This window comes from Girardinichthys multiradiatus, chromosome 6 (assembly GCF_021462225.1).
Source record: "Girardinichthys multiradiatus isolate DD_20200921_A chromosome 6, DD_fGirMul_XY1, whole genome shotgun sequence".
In the NCBI taxonomy this organism is placed as follows: Eukaryota; Metazoa; Chordata; class Actinopteri; order Cyprinodontiformes; family Goodeidae; genus Girardinichthys; species Girardinichthys multiradiatus.
Genome location: NC_061799.1, coordinates 36,903,535 through 36,923,240, shown reverse-complemented (window position 1 = coordinate 36,923,240; position 19,706 = coordinate 36,903,535). Strand labels below are relative to the sequence as shown.

Here is a 19,706-nt window from a genome sequence, read left to right as displayed (position 1 = left end):
GGCGCATTATGATCAATCTTCTGTTTATAATCACTCTTTAATAAAGTTTGTCTTAACTTTAAAAACACACAAAGAACACAACCTGAGCACGTGTGCTGCAGATAGTCAGCAGACTTTAAACAGAAGATTGATCATAATGCGCCGTCCGCGCTTATGCATTTTAACCCTTTTATTAACGGTATTTTTAAAGGTGTGTGTTTGATTCTGGTGCTAAGCTAGCAGCTTCTTTGTTAGCTTAAGTGCTAACAGCTAAGGACATGTGCTTGCTGCTAAATAATATTTACCCAGAAAGGTTTAGTTTTCAATCCAGTAAATAATGTGTCCCTAACATCATTTTACTAAATTTGATAACTAAGTAAACACCATTAAGCCCCATTTCTCCAGAAAGATTTGGCCACAAACAATTCAATTGTAGCGTTGTGGCCTGTCCACGGTGTACCCTGCCTCCCGTCAATAGACTGCTGGAGATAGTAGGGTTGCCAACTCCTTGATAAATAAATAAGGGACACCTCCTGGTAGGGCTATCCAACTCCACTGTCTGCACCTCTATCGGCCTGGTGATTTTTTTCACCCTTTTTCTTTGTGTGAAATGACTTTGGAAACATTGGACTCGAACCCAAGTTTAATTCGATGCATGTTTTTGACTGATACAAATATCCATGGAAAAATAATTATTCAGCTATTTATAAAATAATTTATACTTTTTGCAAAATAAAATTACTAGACAAAAACAAATATCCTTCTAAAATAAATAAACCACTATTGAAAAGACCTCGGTCCTGCTTAACTTAAAACAATATAAAAAAGCATAACAGTATAATGCAAAACATTTTCGTAATAGTGCATTTAGTGCAAACAAGAAGTCTGTAGAAAAGTTAACTACAGTCTCTCGGGAAAAGGCGAAGTGTCAGTCCAGTGGAACAGCAGAGAGGTGGATGCAAGTTCTTCAGGCAGCTGACATCCCCAACATCCAGGCTATTGTACCCTTTGTCCTCAGCATCCCTTCTTCTAGTGGGTTTGTAGAAAATATTTTCTCCATCATGAAAAATAGGTGGACTGATGTGAGGAACAAATGTTCTACTGAATTAATGAGAAGTGAGCTAATTGTCAGTCTAATTAATGAAATGTCCTGCTCAGAGTTTTACTCGGTAGTCCTGAAAAGCAAACAACTCCTTGCAGCAGCAAGAGCTCAAATGAAATATAAATGGAAAAAATAGGTTGTTTCCACATAATTCAGCACTGCAGTTTTTAGTTCACTAGTTCAATATTTTTTTCACTACACCTGTACAGTCATGGCCTTTAAGGCACAAGTGTTTATGTTTACAACTTTTCTACAGACTTTTTGTTTGCACTAAATGCACTATTACGAAAATGTTTTGCATTATACTGTTATGCTTTTTTATATTGTTTTAAGTTAAGCAGGACCGAGGTCTTTTCAATAGTGGTTTATTTATTTTAGAAGGATATTTGTTTTTGTCTAGCAATTTTATTTTGCAAAAAGAATAAATTATTTTATAAATTGCTGAATAAGTATTTTTCCCTGGATATTTGTATCAGTCAAAAACATGCATCGAATTAAACTTGGGTTCGAGTCCAATGTTTCCAAAGTCATTTCACACAAAGAAAAAGGGTGAAAAAAATCTTACAGGCTGCTAGGTAAGTGGTAGGAGGAAAGAAATTCCTATTTCAGACTTTTTTCTTAGCAGAATACAGTCTGAAACAGTACAAAAAAACCTCTGCAGGGGTAAGCAACACACACATAAGTAAAGATTTAGCAAGGGTACGGTGGAATCTGGATGGTGCGAATATATAAGTCTGAGTGTGTTTCACATTGAACTGTAAATGCTAAGCTGGTTGAGCTTTATCTTGTCAAAATAAAAGATTTACTTTGGGTTCTGATTATTTTGTGTCTATGCAGACCGGAGCATTGAAATTGGTCTGACTGATGGTGCTGTTCAAATCCGGCTCCAAGAACAAGGTGAGTTCAGAATAGAAAACCTGGTTGGAAATACTAACACCTCAAATCTTTGACCTTACATCTGTCTGTGTTTTACAGGGATGAATGGGGAAATCAACATTCAGGTGTATCGCATCCCTGTAGACCTGGCAAGTCTTGGCCAGTTGGAAGAGCAGGAAGAGAAGATGGACGTGGATGAGGATCCTTATGAGTCTGAAATGGAGTACTGAGGTATTTTCACATTCTGGGAACTGATGGCATTTGGTCTAAAAACTAAATTGTGGCGCAGATGAAAAGATATTAAATATCTGTATATAGTCAGAAAATAAAATGGTGTCATACTAACATTATTTGACAGATCTTTTGAGAGCAGTCCATTGACAGCAATCTTTCCAGTATTCACTCTTGTGTGTACTGGAAAATCATGAGTATCCTCTTTTCTGGGGGTGTGTAATGTCTCTAAATCTCAGTTAGGTTTAGGTCAGTTATGATTTCTTTTAGAAGTTTCCTGATTTGTTGATATGTATGTTCTATCCACTATAGGAGGTACAAGGTAAAAAACAAATGATGATATCAAGCAAGATTGTCTCCATTCAGAACATAAGCTGACACCAGAATGACCTGAACAGAAATTATAGTACTGCTTAAAATAATAAATATGGCTCTGGGTGAATATATTGATGTTATAACTCTGTTCAGAGTAGTAGTAGTACTACTAGCAACAATGTTACTTGTGGTGATAGGTGTATTGGTTTACGCAGCCATTTTAAATTATAGCTATCTAAGTTTCTCATTTTTAGAAACAAGCCGTTTTTTTTTCAATTTCTATTAAGGTGTCTGGAGTAGTGTAATAGTTGTTTCAGTCATCTTTTAGTTTTCTTTCAAAAATATCTCAGTGAGCCAAGCCAAATTCAATTCAATTCAATTCAGTTTTATTTATATAGCGCCAATTCACAACACATGTTGTCTCAAGGCACTTCACAACAGTCAGGTTCATACATTCCAATTAATCCTAACCATTGAACAGTGCAGTCAGAGTTAGTTATTTATTCAAATTGGATAACAAGTTTTTCTTTCTAAGGAAACCCAGCAGATTGCATCCAGTCAGTGACTTGCAGCATTCACTCCTCCTGGATGAGCAAGTAGAGACAGTGGACAGTCACTGGCGTTGACTTTGCAGCAATCCCTCATACTGAGCATGCAATCCCATGCTTCTGTTCACCAAAAAGTCCTGTTAACCTAAAGTCCCATCAAATATTGTTTTAAGATTATCATTAATCCTGTAGCCTGAACCTAAAAAAACAAAGTTGGGTTAATTGCCACTTAATTATTATTTAGTTAATTAATTTTACTACAGCCATTAAATAAATGAGAATTGCAGTGCTTTTTAATTGATCCTATGTGAAACAGCCTTAAAGATAAAGTTTTATACTAGCTTTGCCTGCAGAAAAGGGAAATGAGCACCAAGGAAAAAACGATGTAACAGAGGTAAACTTTAAGTGTGCATCAGTCTTATAAAAGAGTCGGACAGTCCTGTAGCCAGCTGCTCTTTAAGGATCACACTAACAGCTGTCTTTAAAATGGCTCTGACTGGTGTGTGCATCACAAAGACGCACCGTGATTTGGTACTTCATATCACTCACATTTGAAGTCAATACGGAAAACACAACACGCCTTGAAAACAAAGAGGCAAAGTTACTCATAATAGCATGTTATGCCCGTAGGTACTAATACCAATTATAGTCTTAACTGTTTTGGACCCAAATGTACCAAAGTGGACCTAGTATGTTACTCAGATAATCACCTCAAACTGTTTGGCACCAGAAATAGCATTTCCAACATTTATTCTCTAAATTATTCAGCAGATCTTCACATTTGTTCTTATGCTATTAAAAATCACAAACTTATTTAAAAAACTTTCTAGAAAGTCAGAATTTTCCATTTCAACAGAAAGTGCTGAACAAATATTTTATCATAATTGTAAAAAGAAAGTACACCCTCTTTGATTTCTAGAAATGTACATTTAAGGGCAAAATATGGCTTCTAAAATTAATTGAATCTAATCTTAAAAATGGAGAAACACTCTACAGATCCCGTGCTGTGATTGTTTAATCAACAACGATGATGCCAAAATGGAAAAACTAAGTACCCAGTCAACCAAACCTCAACACCATTGAAAAGCTGGGGTCTTTAGTGGATCTTGGCAAATGTTGATTGTGGGACAACATTCCTCAACAATGTTAGAGATTGCTAATGGTGTTCTCCAAGCTTTGAATCTTAGGATCTAGTTTGGTAAATGCTTTTCCATTTAATCTTTATTTTTCATCAGTAACTAAGGACAGTGTGGAATCAGTTGTATGTGTTTTTCTGCACTGGAAGTTATTAATAAATTTGGAACCTGGAGAAAAGTAGGTCAGTTTTAATCCTGATAAATAAAACCCCTCAAACTGAGAGAGGGTTCATATTTTTTTCTTAATGAGTTTAATCTCACTAATTTCCAATCTTCAGTTGTTTGAAGTTGGTCAAAAACAGAAAAATGTGATTATGTTTGTAACTAAATTCTTTAAAATGTCAAATATTTAAAGTTGCTATAAGTTTGTGTCTAACATAAAGACACCAGATATCAATCTGCTGGAGGTAATCTTATTCTATCATTTAAATATTATAAATTGATATTTTTGCGTATATCATATTTTCATCCACTTAATGAATTAAAGAGTAACTGTTAAAATTATCTCACCTAAATGGTTTTCGTTCTAGGAACTGCATCACTGATGTTATTCAGCTTCATTTTTAGGGAGTTGACTGGATGTTGTTTAGTTACTTTAGTCACATTCAGATCAGCAGCTAATTGTTAATTCCACCTGATCTATTATATAATTACTTCAAATAACCTTGTAGCCTTGCAAATAGCCTTTAAAATGGAGAAAAAACCATATCTCCGTTTTCTTTTTTAGGTGGTGCAGTTGGTAGCAATGTTGCCTTGCAGCAAGAAGATCCTGGGTTCGATTCTCGGCCAGGGGTCTTTCTGCATGGAGTTTGCATGTTCACCATCCACAAATAAATAAATAATGCTACCCTGAGGTGTTTTGTTTTTCTTTTGACTTCTTATTTCAGTGGCAAAATGTTATTTTTCTGGAAATTATATGACATCTGAAAATATGCATTGCCTACTTGCAAACTTATTTGTTTCAGGTATTTTTTTTTATCAAGTAATGAGAGATCTGTGTCTCTTTAGACATACAGTATGTTCAAAAAGTGGCACTATGCTGAGTACCGTATTTTCCGCACTATAAGGTGCACTTAAAAACCTTTAATTTTTTCAAAAAATGACAGTGCGCCTTGTAATCCGGAGCGCCTTATATATGGATCAATTGGTTAATTGGTTGATCCATACTGGTTGTACACGGCGCTCTGTCAAAATGTTTCAGTACAACTGGTAAACTACAAAGCCGCACCGCTTGCAGCATTACGGCTACCGTAGTCAGGGGCGTCGCCGAAGTAATAGCGGTAAACACCTGTACTGTGCTTACTCCTAGTCCAACACCACTTGTGTGTGTATAACAACCCCAAAATTGCACCTTTCAAGAGACACGCTTACGATGCTGAGTTCAAACTCAAGGCTGTCAGCTACGCAGTCGAACATGGGAATAGAGCAGCAGCGAGAGAATTCAACAGTTAACGCTACTATATTGTGAATGTACTAACGTTTGATTTAGTGCATCAAACTGTTTCTTTTACGTGTTTACTGAATCAGGGAAAAGTTCCCTTTCACGTTTTAACTAACGTTTGATTTCAACTTCAACTTCATAGACTCCAATGCATTCCTAACGTGCGGTTGGCTCTATTCAATAGAATTCTATGTAGAGGAGACCTTACCATGAGAGTGAATGGAGTTATCAGAACGCTGGTTTGTAGTGTATTAATAAAGTTGGACTGACTGACTTATCTGACTGTTTTGTTGACATTCTCTTTAGCACAGCTCCATCTAGTGGATGCATAACGCAACCCCAGTCAAACGTTTGACTGCAGTAGCTTCTATTCTATGCGCCTTATAATCCGGTGCGCCCTATATATGAAAAAAGTTCTAAAATAGGCCATTCATTGAAGGTGCGCCTTATAATCTGGTGCGCCTTATAGTGCGGAAAATACGGTATTTTAATAAATTTTAATTAAAAAATTGACAATTTGGCAAATTTTTCTGTGTGTATTCTCAGTGCAAAGAACAGGATATGAGGTCACTCTTTCTTCAAAAACTCTTGCCTTATTTAGCCAAGCTTAATAGATGGGTGCACCCAATTTAGCTTTTGAGTAAACGTCACTGGATGTTTATGGTCTTAAAAGCAAAAACTGTGGTTAATAAAAGATTAGTAGTTTGTGCTTTCATTTTAGGAAGATTTAAATTTATCTCCCTGATTTTGGAAAGGTGTGATCTCAGTTAAGTTTTCTCCCTAACAAAAAAAATGTGGATCTGCATTAACCACTTGGGCTTGTAAACCAGATTTGTACAAGTGCTGAATTGTGGTCCAGAGCCGCACAAAATCATTCCGAAGACCACAAAACGTTCCCCGGGCTGCACTTTGGACACCCCTGATCTAAAGCAAATGGCATTAGAAATCTCAGCAGGTGAAGAAAATGAAAGGAAACGCCTCGGTTAAACAGAAGTCTTTTTTGGAAGGTAGTTGGAGAGACGCATATATAGACAAATAATGCGAACTTAATAAATAATAATCAATTTCTCTGTTTCTCCCCATCAATCTGTCCACAGTCCAATCCAGTAGGTGGCGTTAATGCACCTTATTAGCTGGTTTGTCAACCGCCATTAATCCCAAGATTCAGGTTCGAATCAATTCAGCTTTGTCCAGCATGATTGATGACTTTTTTTCTGTTCCAGGAGGTTGGTCTCTTTTTGCAGATGACGTTGTACTATGGAAGAGAGGGTGAAACATTGTACATATATTAAATAAGGTCCAAGAAGCTATAAATGATGTGGTTGAATAGAGGAATGACTGGGGGCTTAGGTTTTCAGTTGAGTCAGTTTCAGTCTTTTTTACACGGTGGAATTTGAATGAAAACTTCAAACTACAGTTATATGGAGAGGAAGTGGAGATTGTTGGATCTTTCAAGTATTCGGGTGTGATATTTCATGCACGCTTTACATGGAGAGATCATATTGACAGGATTGAGGGAAAATGCAAAACAATAATAAATGTCATGGTGTGTTTAGCAGGAAGGGAGTGGGGAGCAAGTTGCTTAGCCCTAAAGAGAATATACCAAGTTATGATTAAGTCAGTATTAGATTATGGGTGTTTAGCCTATTTTACAGCAGCTGCTTTTATCTAAAAAAAAACTAGATCTGATCCAAGAACAGGCGTTGAGAATGTGTTGTGGTGATTTTAAAACTTCCCCAGTGAATGCTTTGTAGGTGGAGATTGGAGAAATGCCATTAAAGATGAGGAGAAAACAGATCATGGCAAACTACTGGGTTCATCTCAACAGTCATGGCAAATCTCACCCTTCTAAACAAGTGCTTGAATATTGCTGGGAGTATGGAAAGTGCCAGATGGATCACTTTGGAAAGGTGGGGAACCAATTGGCTAAGGAATGTGAAATAGATGGTCTACAGATTTGTCCTGTGGTCGTGTACCCAGATGTGCCCCCCTGGTTATTGATATGCCTTTTGGTTGATTGGTACCTCTTAGACAAGAAGATCAATCCATCCATCATTGTCTTCCGCTTATCCGGGGTTGGGTCGCAGGGGCAGCAGCCTAAGCAGAGAGACCCAGAAGTCCCTCTCCCCAGCCACTTAGGCCAGCTCGTCCGGGGGAATCCCAAAGTGCCAGCCGAGAAACATAGTCCCTGCCCAGACACCCTGCGGAGGAAACTCATTTCGGCCGCTTGTATCCCTGATCTCGTTCTTTCGGACATTACCCAAAGCTCATGACCATAGATGAGGGTAGAAACGTAGATTGACCGGTAAATCGAGAGCTTCGCTTTTTGACTCAGCTCTCTCTTCACCACGACAGACCGGTACAGCGCCCACATCACAGCTGACGCAGCACCAATCCGTCTATCGATCTCCCGCTCCATTTTTCCCTCATTCGTGAACAAGACCCCAAGATACTTTGACTCTTCCACTTGAGGCGGGACCTCCCCCCGACCTGGAGAAGGCACTTTTCCGGCTCAAGACCATGGCCTCAGACTTGGAGGCACTGATTTTCATCCCGGCCGCTTCACACTCGGCTGCAAACTGCTCCAGTGAGAGCTGTAGATCACAAGCTGATGAAGCCAATAGGACCACATCATCCACAAAAAGCAGAATGGATCCCCTCAACACCTTGGTTACGCCTAGAAATTCTGTCCATAAAAGTTATAAACAGAATCGGTGACAAAGGGCAACCTTGGCGGAGTCCAACCCTCACCGGAAACGAGTCTGACTTACTGATTCCGGCAATGCGGACCAAGCTCTGACACTGGTCGTACAGGGACCCAACAGCCCGAATCAATAGGGCCTGGTACCTCATACTCCTGGAGTACCCCCCACAGGATTCCCTCAGGGACACGGTTGAACGCCTTCTCCAAGTCCACAAAGCACATGTAGACTGGTTGGGCGAACTCCCATGCACCTTCCAGGACCCTGCTGAGGGTGTAGAGCTGGTCCAGTGTTCCATGGCCAGGACGAAAACCACACTGCTCTCCCTGAATCCGAGGTTCGACTATCCGATGGACCCTCCTCTCCAGATCCCCTGAATAGGCCTTACCAGGGAAGCTTAAGAGTGTGACTCCCCTATAGTTGGGACACACTCTATGGTCCCCCTTTTTGAAAAGGGGAACCACCACCCGGTCTGCCAATACAGTGGAACTGCCCCTGATATCCACGCGATGCTGCAGAGTTGCGTTAACCAACACAACCCTACAACATCCAGAGCCTTAAGGAACTCTGGGCGAATGTCTTCCACCCCCTGGGGCCTTACCACTGAGGAGCTTTGTAATCACCTCGGTGACCTCAGCAGACTCCCAGCAGACCCTCAAGATTCATTTGGGTGTACCAGGTCTGACCGGCATCCTCCCCCACCATCGGAGCCAGCTCACCATCAGGTAGTGGTCAGTGGAAAGCTCCGCTCACCTCTTCACCCGAGTGTCCAAGACATGCGGCCACAGATCAGATGACATGACAACAAAGTCGATCATTGAACTGTGGCCTAGGGTGTCCTGGTGCCAAGAGCACATATGGACACCCTTATGCTTGAACATGGTGTAAGTTATCCATGACAAGCACAGAAGTCCAATAACAAACCACTCAAGTTCAGAATGGGAGGGCCATTCCTCTCAACCACACCCCTCCAGGTCTCACTGTTATCGCCAACGTGAACATTGAAGTCCCCCAGCAGAACAAGGGAGTCCCCCGGAGGGGCGCTCTTCAACACCCCCTCCAAGGACTCCAAAAAGGGTGGATAGTATGAACTACCGTTTGGCACAAACAACAGTCAGAACCCGTTCCCCCACCCATAGGCGGAGGGAAGCTACCCTCTCGTTCAATGGGGTGAACCCCAACGTACAGGTGCTAAGATGGGGGGCAACAAGAATGCCCACCCCAGCCCGGCGCCTCTCACCAAGGGCAACTCTAGAGTGGAAAAGTGTCCAACCCCTCTCAAGGAGACTGGTTCCAGAGCCAGAGCCGTGCGTCGAGGTGAGCCCGACTATTTCTAGCCAGAACTTCCCTGCCTTGCGCACCAACTAAGGGTACTTCCCCACCATAGAGGTGACATTCCACGTCCCAAGAGCCAGCTTCTGCAGCTGAGGATCAGACCGCCAAGGTCTCCGCCTTCGGCCGCCATACATACCACATTGTACCTGACTCCTTTGGCCCCTCCCATGGGTGGTGAGCCCATCGGAAGGGAGACCCACATTTCCTCTTCGGGATGTGCCTGGATGGGCACCATGGGTAAGAGCCCGGCCACCAGGCACTCTCCAGCATGCCCCACCTCCACGCCTGGCTCCACAGTGGGGCCCCGGTGACCCGCATCCGGACGAGGGAACACTGTTTCCATCTATGGTAATTATCATTAGGGTTCTGTGTGCTGCGCTTTGTCTGATCCCTTACCTAGGACCTGTTTGCCTTGGCTGACCCTAGCAGGGGCATAAACCCCCTGACAACATAGCTCCAAGGATAATTGGAACACTCAAACCCCTCCACCACAGTAAGGTGGCAGCCCAGGGAGGGGTAGATAAGAAGAGAGAAAGGAAAAGAAAAGTATATCTTGTATGTGGAAAGCAAATATTCTGATTATGTTAACATTTTCACAGATGGAACCAAAAATCCAGAGACAGGACTGAGTTTTGGGGTGTCAGTTCCAGCAGGGAGAATTGGGATTAATAGACGCACTCCAGATGGGCTGGGGGTTTATACTGTGGAGATGGTGGCAATCTTGGTGGCATTACGATAGATAGAACTTGCAAAGTTAAACAAGATGTTAATATGCTCGGACTCAACCTCTGTCCTCTCAAGTATTAGATCATTTCATTCAAACAGCAGACAGGATATTCTCTGTGATAACCTTGTTGCTATTCTCAGAATTCATCAGTGGGGGGGGGTCTAGTTCAGTTACTGTGGGTGCCAGCACATGTGGGGATCAATCGGAATAAAAAAGTGGACAAACTGGCTAAAGAAGCTCTAAACAAAAGTACAGTTGAAATAAGGGTTAAATTGAGTAAATCTGAGGTAAATAGCATGATTTGGCAATCAGGAGTGGCAAAGAGAGTGGGATAATGGAAAGAAGGGAAGACATCTGTATAACATTCACAGTAGGATAGTAGAGTCCAGAGTGCAGGGAGGGTAAAGAAAAGAAGAATATGTTATTACAATAATAAGGATAGGACATTGCTCACTAAATACTACACTATACATAATAGGGAAACATGGGACAGGGAGACAAGAAGGTTGCCAGGAAGAAGAGACAGTTGAACATGTGTTTTTAAGGTGTGGAGGTTACAGTGCATATAGGGAGATTTTGGGGGAGAGGTTGAAGGAAATAGGGGTAAAGGAGTTCACTTTGAAAAGTAGTTTGGGTATGGGAAGTAGAGCAGAACTTCGGGTATTGACCTGAACAGGATACCAGCTCAGGAGGGCTTCGAGGCTGGTGAGAAGGATGGGTGACTACGTCGAAGAAAAACAGTTTTGGTGCGTTGCGGGAAAAACAAAACATAGAAATATATCGGTGCTGTGCCTGTGGAGTCCGGCACCTGGACTCCACAGGAACCTACGCCAGGATCCTGTTTGTGGATTTCAGCTCTGCCTTCAACACCATCGTCCCAGTTCTGCTACAGGAGAAGCTCTCCCAGCTGAGTGTGCCCGACTCCACCTGCAGGTGGATCACTGACTTCCTGTCTGACAGGAAGCAGCGCGTGAGGCTGGGGAAGCACGTCTCTGACTCCCTGACCATCAGCACCGGTTCCCCCCAAGGCTGTGTTCTCTCTCCTCTGCTCTTCTCCCTGTACACCAACAGCTGCACCTCCAGTCACCAGTCTGTCAAGCTTCTGAAGTTTGCGGACGACACCACCCTGATCGGACTCATCTCTGATGGTGACGAGTCCGCATACAGATGGGAGGTGGACCATCTGTTGGACTGGTGCAGCCAGAACAACCTTGAGCTCAACGCTCTAAAGACAGTGGAGATGGTTGTGAACTTCAGGCAGAACCCAGCCCCACCTGCCCCCATCACCCTCTGTGACTCCACAATTGACACTGTGGAATCTTTCCGCTTCCTGGGAACCATCATCTCCCAGGATCTCAAGTGGGAGCCAAACATCAGCTCCCTCATCAAGAAAGCCCAGCAGAGGATGTTCTTCCTGCGGCAGCTGAAGAAATTCAACCTGCCAAAGACTATGATGGTGCACTTCTACACAGCCATCATTGAGTCCATCCTCACCTCCTCCATCACCATCTGGTACGCCGCTGCTACAGCCAAGGATAAGGGCAGGCTGCAGCGTGTCATTCGGTCTGCTGAGAAGGTGATTGGCTGCAGTCTACTGTCGCTCCAGGAACTGTACACCTCCAGGACCCTGAAGCGGGCCGGGAAGATTCTGGCTGATCCCTCCCACCCCGGTCACAGACTCTTTGAGACTCTCCCCTCTGGCAGGAGGCTGCGGTCCATCCGGACCAAAACCTCACGCCACAAGAACAGTTTTTTCCCATCTGCCACCAGCCTGGTTAACAAAGCCCGGAAACCACCCTGACACTCTCCCTTTCCCCCACACCCCCCCTTTTTTTGCTGACAGGACACCTGTAACCTGTAACTCTATGCGTTACATTAACGCTCAGCTTGGACTCCTGCTTACTTGCACTGCTTTACTTGCACAATGATCACCTGCACTGTTGTATTGCTCTTGCATCTTATACTGCTCTATATTTACTCTCACTCACTTAAAACTGTGCACTTATATTTATATTATATTGTAGATATGTTTGTACTGTTTAATTTGTACTGTATTGCACCGACTACGCCAAAACAAATTCCTTGTATGTCCAAAAACGTACTTGGCAATAAAGCTTTTCTGATTCTGATTCTGATTCTGATTTGGGCGTAAACTGGTATGTGAATGGTTCGGTTGGAAATGGAGACGGGAAATGAGGAAGACATAGATTTTGAAGGGTGGACGCCAGTGGGGAGAGGAAGACGGAAAGGACGTGGAAGAAATAAAATAGATGAAGGAAAGGGAATTGGTGATATTCAAGGTAGTAAACGAGAATTGGAAGGAAGCAGTTCAGAAGAAGAAAGGATAGTTAGGAGGAAAGTTATGAGGGAGGAATTTAAAATAATATTAAAACTTAAGAACGAGGAAGAACAGGATAACATCAGCCCCATTGTGGTGTCAAGAGAGATAAAAAAGAAAATTGGATATGTTGAAATTGTAAAGATTTTGAGAGATGGAAACTTAATGGTAGTTTGTAAAAATGAAGAATAAAAGAATAAGGCTTTAAAGGTGGATAATATCTGCAAAAATAGTGTTGGAGAAAAAAATCATGGGAGAAAATAAAAAAATTAGAGGAGTGATTTATGGGATCCCTCTAGATGAAGATCTTGATAAAATTAAGGGATGGAATGCAAGAAGTTTAATCGCTAACGGACAAGAACTTAAAGGTTATATCGATAGTCTTGAAGAACAACCAGAAATTATTTGTGTTCAGGAAACATGGTTAAAAACAACATTGGATTTTGTGATAAAAGGATATGATAATGTAAGAAGAGATCGACAGGAGAGAAGTAGAGGAGGATGTGGAATATTTATTAAGCAAGGGATACAATATCAGGTATTAGGGAAAGAACTTGAATATATAGTAATTGAGATATGGGAACAAGAAGGTAAATTTAAAATAATAAATTTTTATAATCCATGTAAAACATTGTCAATTGAAATAATGGAGTTAAATGAATATTTGGAAGGGAAAGTAATTTGGTGTGGAGATTTTAATGCAAATAGTACATTGTGGGGTAATTGTAATGATAAAAATGGACAAGTTATAGTAGAATTAATGGAAATAAAAAATCTAGTATGTATTAATGATGGGAGGGGAACAAGAATTAATGTAAGAACAGGGATGGAATCAGTTATTGATTTAACAATGGTTTCAAATGGTTTAGCTGGTAGTTGTGAGTGGGGCATTGATAAAAAATCAACAATAGGTAGTGATCATTATCCCATTACAATAAGAGTAGGATTAACTTTAAATAATAAGAAGATAAATGTCAATAAAAAACTAAATTTTAATAAGGCAGACTGGACTAAATTTAGATACTTGAGTCAAATAAACTTAGGGAAAGTAGATATGAGAATGGATATAAATGATGTAAATTTAAAAATGTGTAAGATAATCATGGAAGCAGCAGATAATTTTATAAAGAAAGTAGGGTGTAAAAGTAATAAGAAAATGGTACCATAGAGGACAAATGAATGTAAAGAAGCAATAAAGTTAATAAATAAAGCATTTAAGCTACTAAAAGGAAATCCAATTTATAAAAATTTAATTGATTATAAAAGAAAGCAAGCAATAGTAAGGAGAACTATTAAGAAGGTAAAAAGAGAATATTGGAGAAATTTCTGTAGCACAATAGGGAAAGAAACAAAAATAGAAAATATTTGGAAAATAATTAAAAGAATGAATGGCATAAAGAGAGAGTTTGAATATCTTATATTAAAAATAAATAATATAAATATAGTAAAAGATGAAGATAAAGTTGAAATATTGGCAAGAATATTAGGTAAAATTAACAGTTCAAATAATATTAGTGAAGAGGGAAGAAAAGGAAGAGAAAATACAAAACTTATATATAAAGATGTATTACAGAATGTTGAAGAAACAAATAATTTGTTAAATGTTGAATTTACAAAAGCCGAATTAAATTATGCACTTAGGAAGACATGAAATACAGCACCAGGTAAAGATCAAATTTGGTACAGAATGATAAGGCAACTTAGTGAAAAATCAAAAGATATAATATTACAATTATATAATAAAATATGGGAGGAGGGAAAATTACCACTGAGCTGGAAGGAATCAATTATAGTACCAATAGCTAAACCAGGAAAAGATAAATCAAATCCAGGAAATTATAGACCAATAGCCTTAACATCAAATCTATGTAAAATAATGGAAAAAATGATTAATAGTAGACTAGTATATTATTTAAATAATAAAGGATATATGTCAAAGTATCAAAGTGGTTTTAGAAAAGGGAGGAGTACTAATGATCCAATGCTATGCTTAGAGCATGAAATTAGAAGAGCACAGGTAAATAAAGAAAGTGTAGTGGCAGTATTTTTTGATATAGAAAAAGCATATGATATGATGTGGGTGGAAGGATTATTAATTAAATTACAAAAGCTGGGCATTAAAGGGAAAATATTTAAATGGATTAAAGACTTTTTAACAAATAGGAAAATACAAGTTAGAATTGGGGAAGTGATCTCAGGTAAATACATAGTAGAAATGGAACTCCACAGGGGAGTATTATAAGTCCGTTATTGTTTTCAATTATGATAAATTATGTTTTTAAAGATATTGGAAAAGTAATGGGATGTTCACTTTTTGCAGACGATGGAGCTGTTTGGAAAAGAGGAAAAAATTTAGATTTCATTGTAAAGAAATTACAAGAGGTTATTATTGAAATAGAGAAATGAGCGTTACAATGGGGATTTAAGTTTTCAGTTGAAAAAACCAAAGTAATGATATTTAATCAGAAAAAAATAAACAAGGAAATAAAATTAAAATTATATAACCAAGAATTAGAGCAAGTAAAGTGTATAAAATTTTTTAGGATTATGGTTTGATGAAAAACTAAAATGGAATATACATATTCAAAACGTTGTTGATAAATGTAAAACAATTTTAAATATTATGAGATGCTTGGCTGGCAGTGACTGGGGAGCAGATAGGAAATCACTAAAACAGATTTGCACAGGAATGATAAGATCTAACATAGACTTTGGTTGTATAGTTTACGGTTCAGCAGCTAAAACACATCTGGTTAAATTAGACATTATCCAACATCAGGCATTAAGATTATGTACTGGAGCATTTAAAACTACACCAACAGCAGCAATAGAAATAGAAATGGGAGAAATGCCGTTAGAGTTAAGAAGAATAAAACTATAAATAAATTATTGGTTAAATTTACAAGGTAATAACTTGGATCATCCAATTTGGGAAATTTTAAATCCATGTTGGGAAAAAGAAAAGAAAGAAATGAAGAGTTTTGGATGGACAATTGAAAATAAAGTAAAATAATTTAAAATGATTGATTTAGAAATTAGTCAAACATCACCAATATCAATTATACCACCATGGATTCTACCAGAAGCAACAGTAGATATGTCAATAATGGAAAAGAAGCAAGATAAATCTTACATCGTAGATAGTTATTCAGTACAGATACATTTAAATAATTATTATAGATATATTCAAATATATACAGATGCATCAAAAATAAATGGAAAAGTAGGAATAGCTTTTGTAGTACCAGAATTCAATCTAAAAATAGGAAAATGAATTACAGACGGCTTATCAGTAAACACAGGAGAAATATTGGCTATATTATTAGCTTTACAATGGGTAGAAGACAAAACCATTAAAAACAGTCATTTGCTCAGATTCAAGCTCTGCATTATTAAGTTTAAAATATAATCAATCAGATAGTAGGATGGACATTTTATTAGAAATATTTCATACATTATACAGAATACAAAAAATGGGCTTGATAGTTATATTTGTGTGGATTCCAGCACATATTGGAGTAGAAGGAAACGAGAGGGCAGATAAAATAGCAAAGAGAATAATTCAAAATCCTATTAGTTTTATAGTTAAAACAAGTAAATCTGAGGGAAAGAGTATTGTTCAAGGAAAGCTGATGGAAAAATGGCAAAAAAGGTGGGATGAAGGAAAAACAGGAAAATGGTTTTATAAAATTCAGAAGATAGTAGGAGAAAGAAGAAATGGAAGACGAAATAGAAAGGAGGAAAGAGTGATAACAAGGTTGAGATTTGGGCATACAGGACTTAATTATACACTTTTTAAAATTCAAAAGCAGGATACTGGTAAATGTGATTACTGTTTCTTGGTTTGAGGGCGTATATTTGCATATTTATTAGATTGCAAAGCTTTTCTTCTGCTTCAACATTTTGTTAAATTATAAACTCAAAGTTTGTTAGACTAACACAATAATGTGCATATTAGAGGTGGAAGGAAAGTAAAACATGGTTTTCAATATTATTATTATTTTTTTTACAATTAAAATTCAGATCAAGGGATGAAAATTATTTGCAAAGCAGCTCAAACTCAATCAGATTGGATAAACAGCGTCTGCTTTGTTCAGTCTTGCCACAGATTCTTATTTGGTTTATGTCTGGACTTTGACTGGGCCATTCTTACACTTGAATATGTTTTAAAATAAACCATTTCATTGTCACTCTGGCAGTATGTTTAGGATCGTCATCCTGCTGAAAGATGAACTTCTGTCCCTGTCTCAAGTCTTTTACAGCCTTTAACGGTTTTTCTTTCAGGATTGTTCTGAATTTAGCTCCATTCAGCTTTCCATCAACTCTTTGTACTTTGACACAATGTGAAAAAAAGGTTAAATGCAGCAAATGTTTTCCTGACCACTGCCTAAATTCTGGGTTCGGACACCACCTACTCTGCTACTCTTTAGTGTTTAGATATTCTTTGTTCTATTTGCATATTTAGAAAAAGGTATAGCTGCAGTGAGCTGTTTTTTTATTGGCTCAAGCCCTTCTTTACTTGTTCAGGATCTAAACAAAATGCGTAACAGTCCCATTAATCCTGATGAGTAAATGTCTGGTATATACAACATTTGAGTGATCAGTGTATTTCAGAGAGTGTTTTCCTGTTTCGTGTCTCCCAGATTCCATCTTTTAATGGATTGCTTTTGCAGTAACTAATGTGATGAATTTTTCCAGGTGGCAGCAGGAGCAACAGGCCTGGCACAGAGGGCTCTCGATGAAGCCACAAACTACGCCCTGGAGAGGAAGACCTTTGGCAAAGTTATTGCTGAGGTTTGATTGAACATCCATGACAGAATTTATTTAGTTTAGACTCTGAGAGAAGAAAAGTTATGGCTGAACATGACGATTACAGTATCTACGAACTGTTTTTGACAGCACCAGGCCGTGTCGTTCCTCTTGGCCGAGATGGCAATGAAGGTGGAGCTGGCTAGGATGGCGTACCAGCGATCAGCTTGGGAAGTGGATCAAGGCCGCAGGAACACCTACTACGCCTCCATTGCCAAGGCCTTCGCCGGAGACATCGCCAATCAGGTGGCTACTGACGCCGTTCAGGTCTTTGGAGGCAACGGCTTCAACAGCGAGTACCCGGTGGAGAAGCTGATGAGGGACGCAAAGATCTACCAGGTGAGGAACATATTTTATTTACTTTTGGTCGTCAAACATGCAGACTTTCTAAATCTGTATTTTTTCTTTGTAGATCTACGAAGGAACAGCTCAAATCCAAAGGCTCATTATTGCCAGAGAACATCTGGGAAAGTTCAAGAAATGAACCGTTCCCTGATCCGTCCTCATTTACAGTAATTTACTGTTAACTTCTGTAGCTCTTGTACATAAAGGTTCTGTAAAAATAGATCGGGCCGCTTATTCAGGATGCAGCTCCAATGTTTTCTGCCTTAACAGGTGGTTCAGATTGATGATCTGAATGACGAGGTCATGATTCTTATGGTTTGATTCAGATCATATAATAAAACTTTTATCAGCTCAACACGACATGAATAGTTTCTGTGCCCAAATGAAAACGTTTCACTGTAAGGAGCATCATTTCTCTTGTGAACTGTTTAGACTGCTTGTCTTTTATTATAGCTTCAGAAATACATTTTAAGCAATAATCAATGATTGTCTGTAAACTTAAACTAAAGTTATTCTACAGTTAAATTTCAGTGACTCTTTAAGATGATGGTCTTGCCAATTATTTTGCCTTATTCTGCCTCAAACATCTCACTGACTTTGTTCACATCTCTAAAAGATCAAATTTGTAAAATAACTTTAAACTTGAACAGAATGTGTAGAAAGATGTTTAGAAGTGCATGATGTCTAAATGCTGTTTATATCTTTATATTCTGCCCGTTTTGCATTCAAAATGAGATTAAAACTGTTTTACAGTAAGACTTCAGTCATGTTGGACTGTAAGAGTTTCTTCAGAAACCTGAATGCCATCAACTCATTAAACTATTATACTTGTGCTCAGAGGTTCTGATGGGTTTCTGGTTCTTTTATATTTATGAAATGAGTGTTTTTATTTTTAAGAGATTTGATCAATTTAAGAAAAGTGTTCACTGTTTCCTCTAATGTCTTTGATAGAGAATGTTTTTGTTAAACTTTAATACACTTAATTCTTTAAACTAAAACTAAATTCATTATTTAGGAGGTTGATATGATTTAATATGGAAATCAAGAAAAGTTAATTTCATTTTAAGCACATTGTATTTTCGACTGTTTTCCTCTATCGGCTCATTTTGTCTAATTGATCACAATTATTAGTATGAAAATGGCCATTGTGTATATACAAAATAAATATTGAAAGTAAAATGAGCATTTATTTGTGAAACCCTGTTTTTTGCTTACATATTTGTTTTCCAATGTGAACTTGCCGGAACAAAAGGAAAAACTCCATCAGCTTTGCAAGTCAAAATAGAAGAAATGCTCCTGGATTTGATCTGATCTGACTGCAGATAGTTTTACATTTATTGGATTTATTTAAGGGGCATAAAGGAGATCAGTTATTTGAGCTTGTCTGTCCCTATAGCTCCCTGTGAAACAACTATACAAGGTGTGCTTACAGGACAACATAGAAACGTGTGATCAGAAAGGAAGACCTAAAAATGCAGCCAGGAAACAATAATTAAAATATAACTGCTGGAGCATCAATTAAATGTAGGTGTGGTGCCCAGAGAGGAGAATGATTTTATTTATTTGAACAAAATATCAATAACTACTTACTATTTTACTTGCAGGCAATAAAGAACACAATGAAATGAAAGAGCTATAATCAGAATCATCTTTATTGGCAGGTTTGTGCCCATAAACAAGGAATTTGATCTTATTGTGTTGAAGGCCGTGCTGAAGTCCACAAACAGGATCCTGGTGTACATCCTTGGGTGGTCGAGGTGTTACAGGATGAAGTGTAGTCCCAGGTTGGCTGCATCATCTGTCACATGTTTGCCTGGTAGGC

General features: G+C 38.8%; 1 protein-coding gene across 1 annotated transcript; it reads left to right on the top strand.

Moving 5' to 3' along the window:
• The first annotated feature begins 17,366 nt into the window (after nt 1-17,366).
• On the top strand, nt 17,367-19,067 carry LOC124869543 (medium-chain specific acyl-CoA dehydrogenase, mitochondrial-like). The gene is made up of 3 exons (XM_047367453.1): nt 17,367-17,524; nt 17,630-17,878; nt 17,952-19,067. The coding sequence occupies exons 2-3, from the start codon at nt 17,660-17,662 to the stop codon at nt 18,021-18,023; spliced, it is 291 nt and encodes a 96-aa protein (XP_047223409.1). The 5' UTR covers nt 17,367-17,524; nt 17,630-17,659; the 3' UTR covers nt 18,024-19,067.
• The last annotated feature ends 639 nt before the right edge of the window (nt 19,068-19,706 follow it).

Excerpts from the sequence above, each read along its gene's own strand:
- LOC124869543 (XM_047367453.1), top strand. The coding sequence starts at position 17,660 with ATGGCAATGAAGGTGGAGCTGGCTAGGATGGCGTACCAGCGATCAGCT. Across the intron at positions 17,879-17,951 it reads GGGACGCAAAGATCTACCAG|ATCTACGAAGGAACAGCTCA; the intron begins GTGAGGAACATA and ends TTTTCTTTGTAG.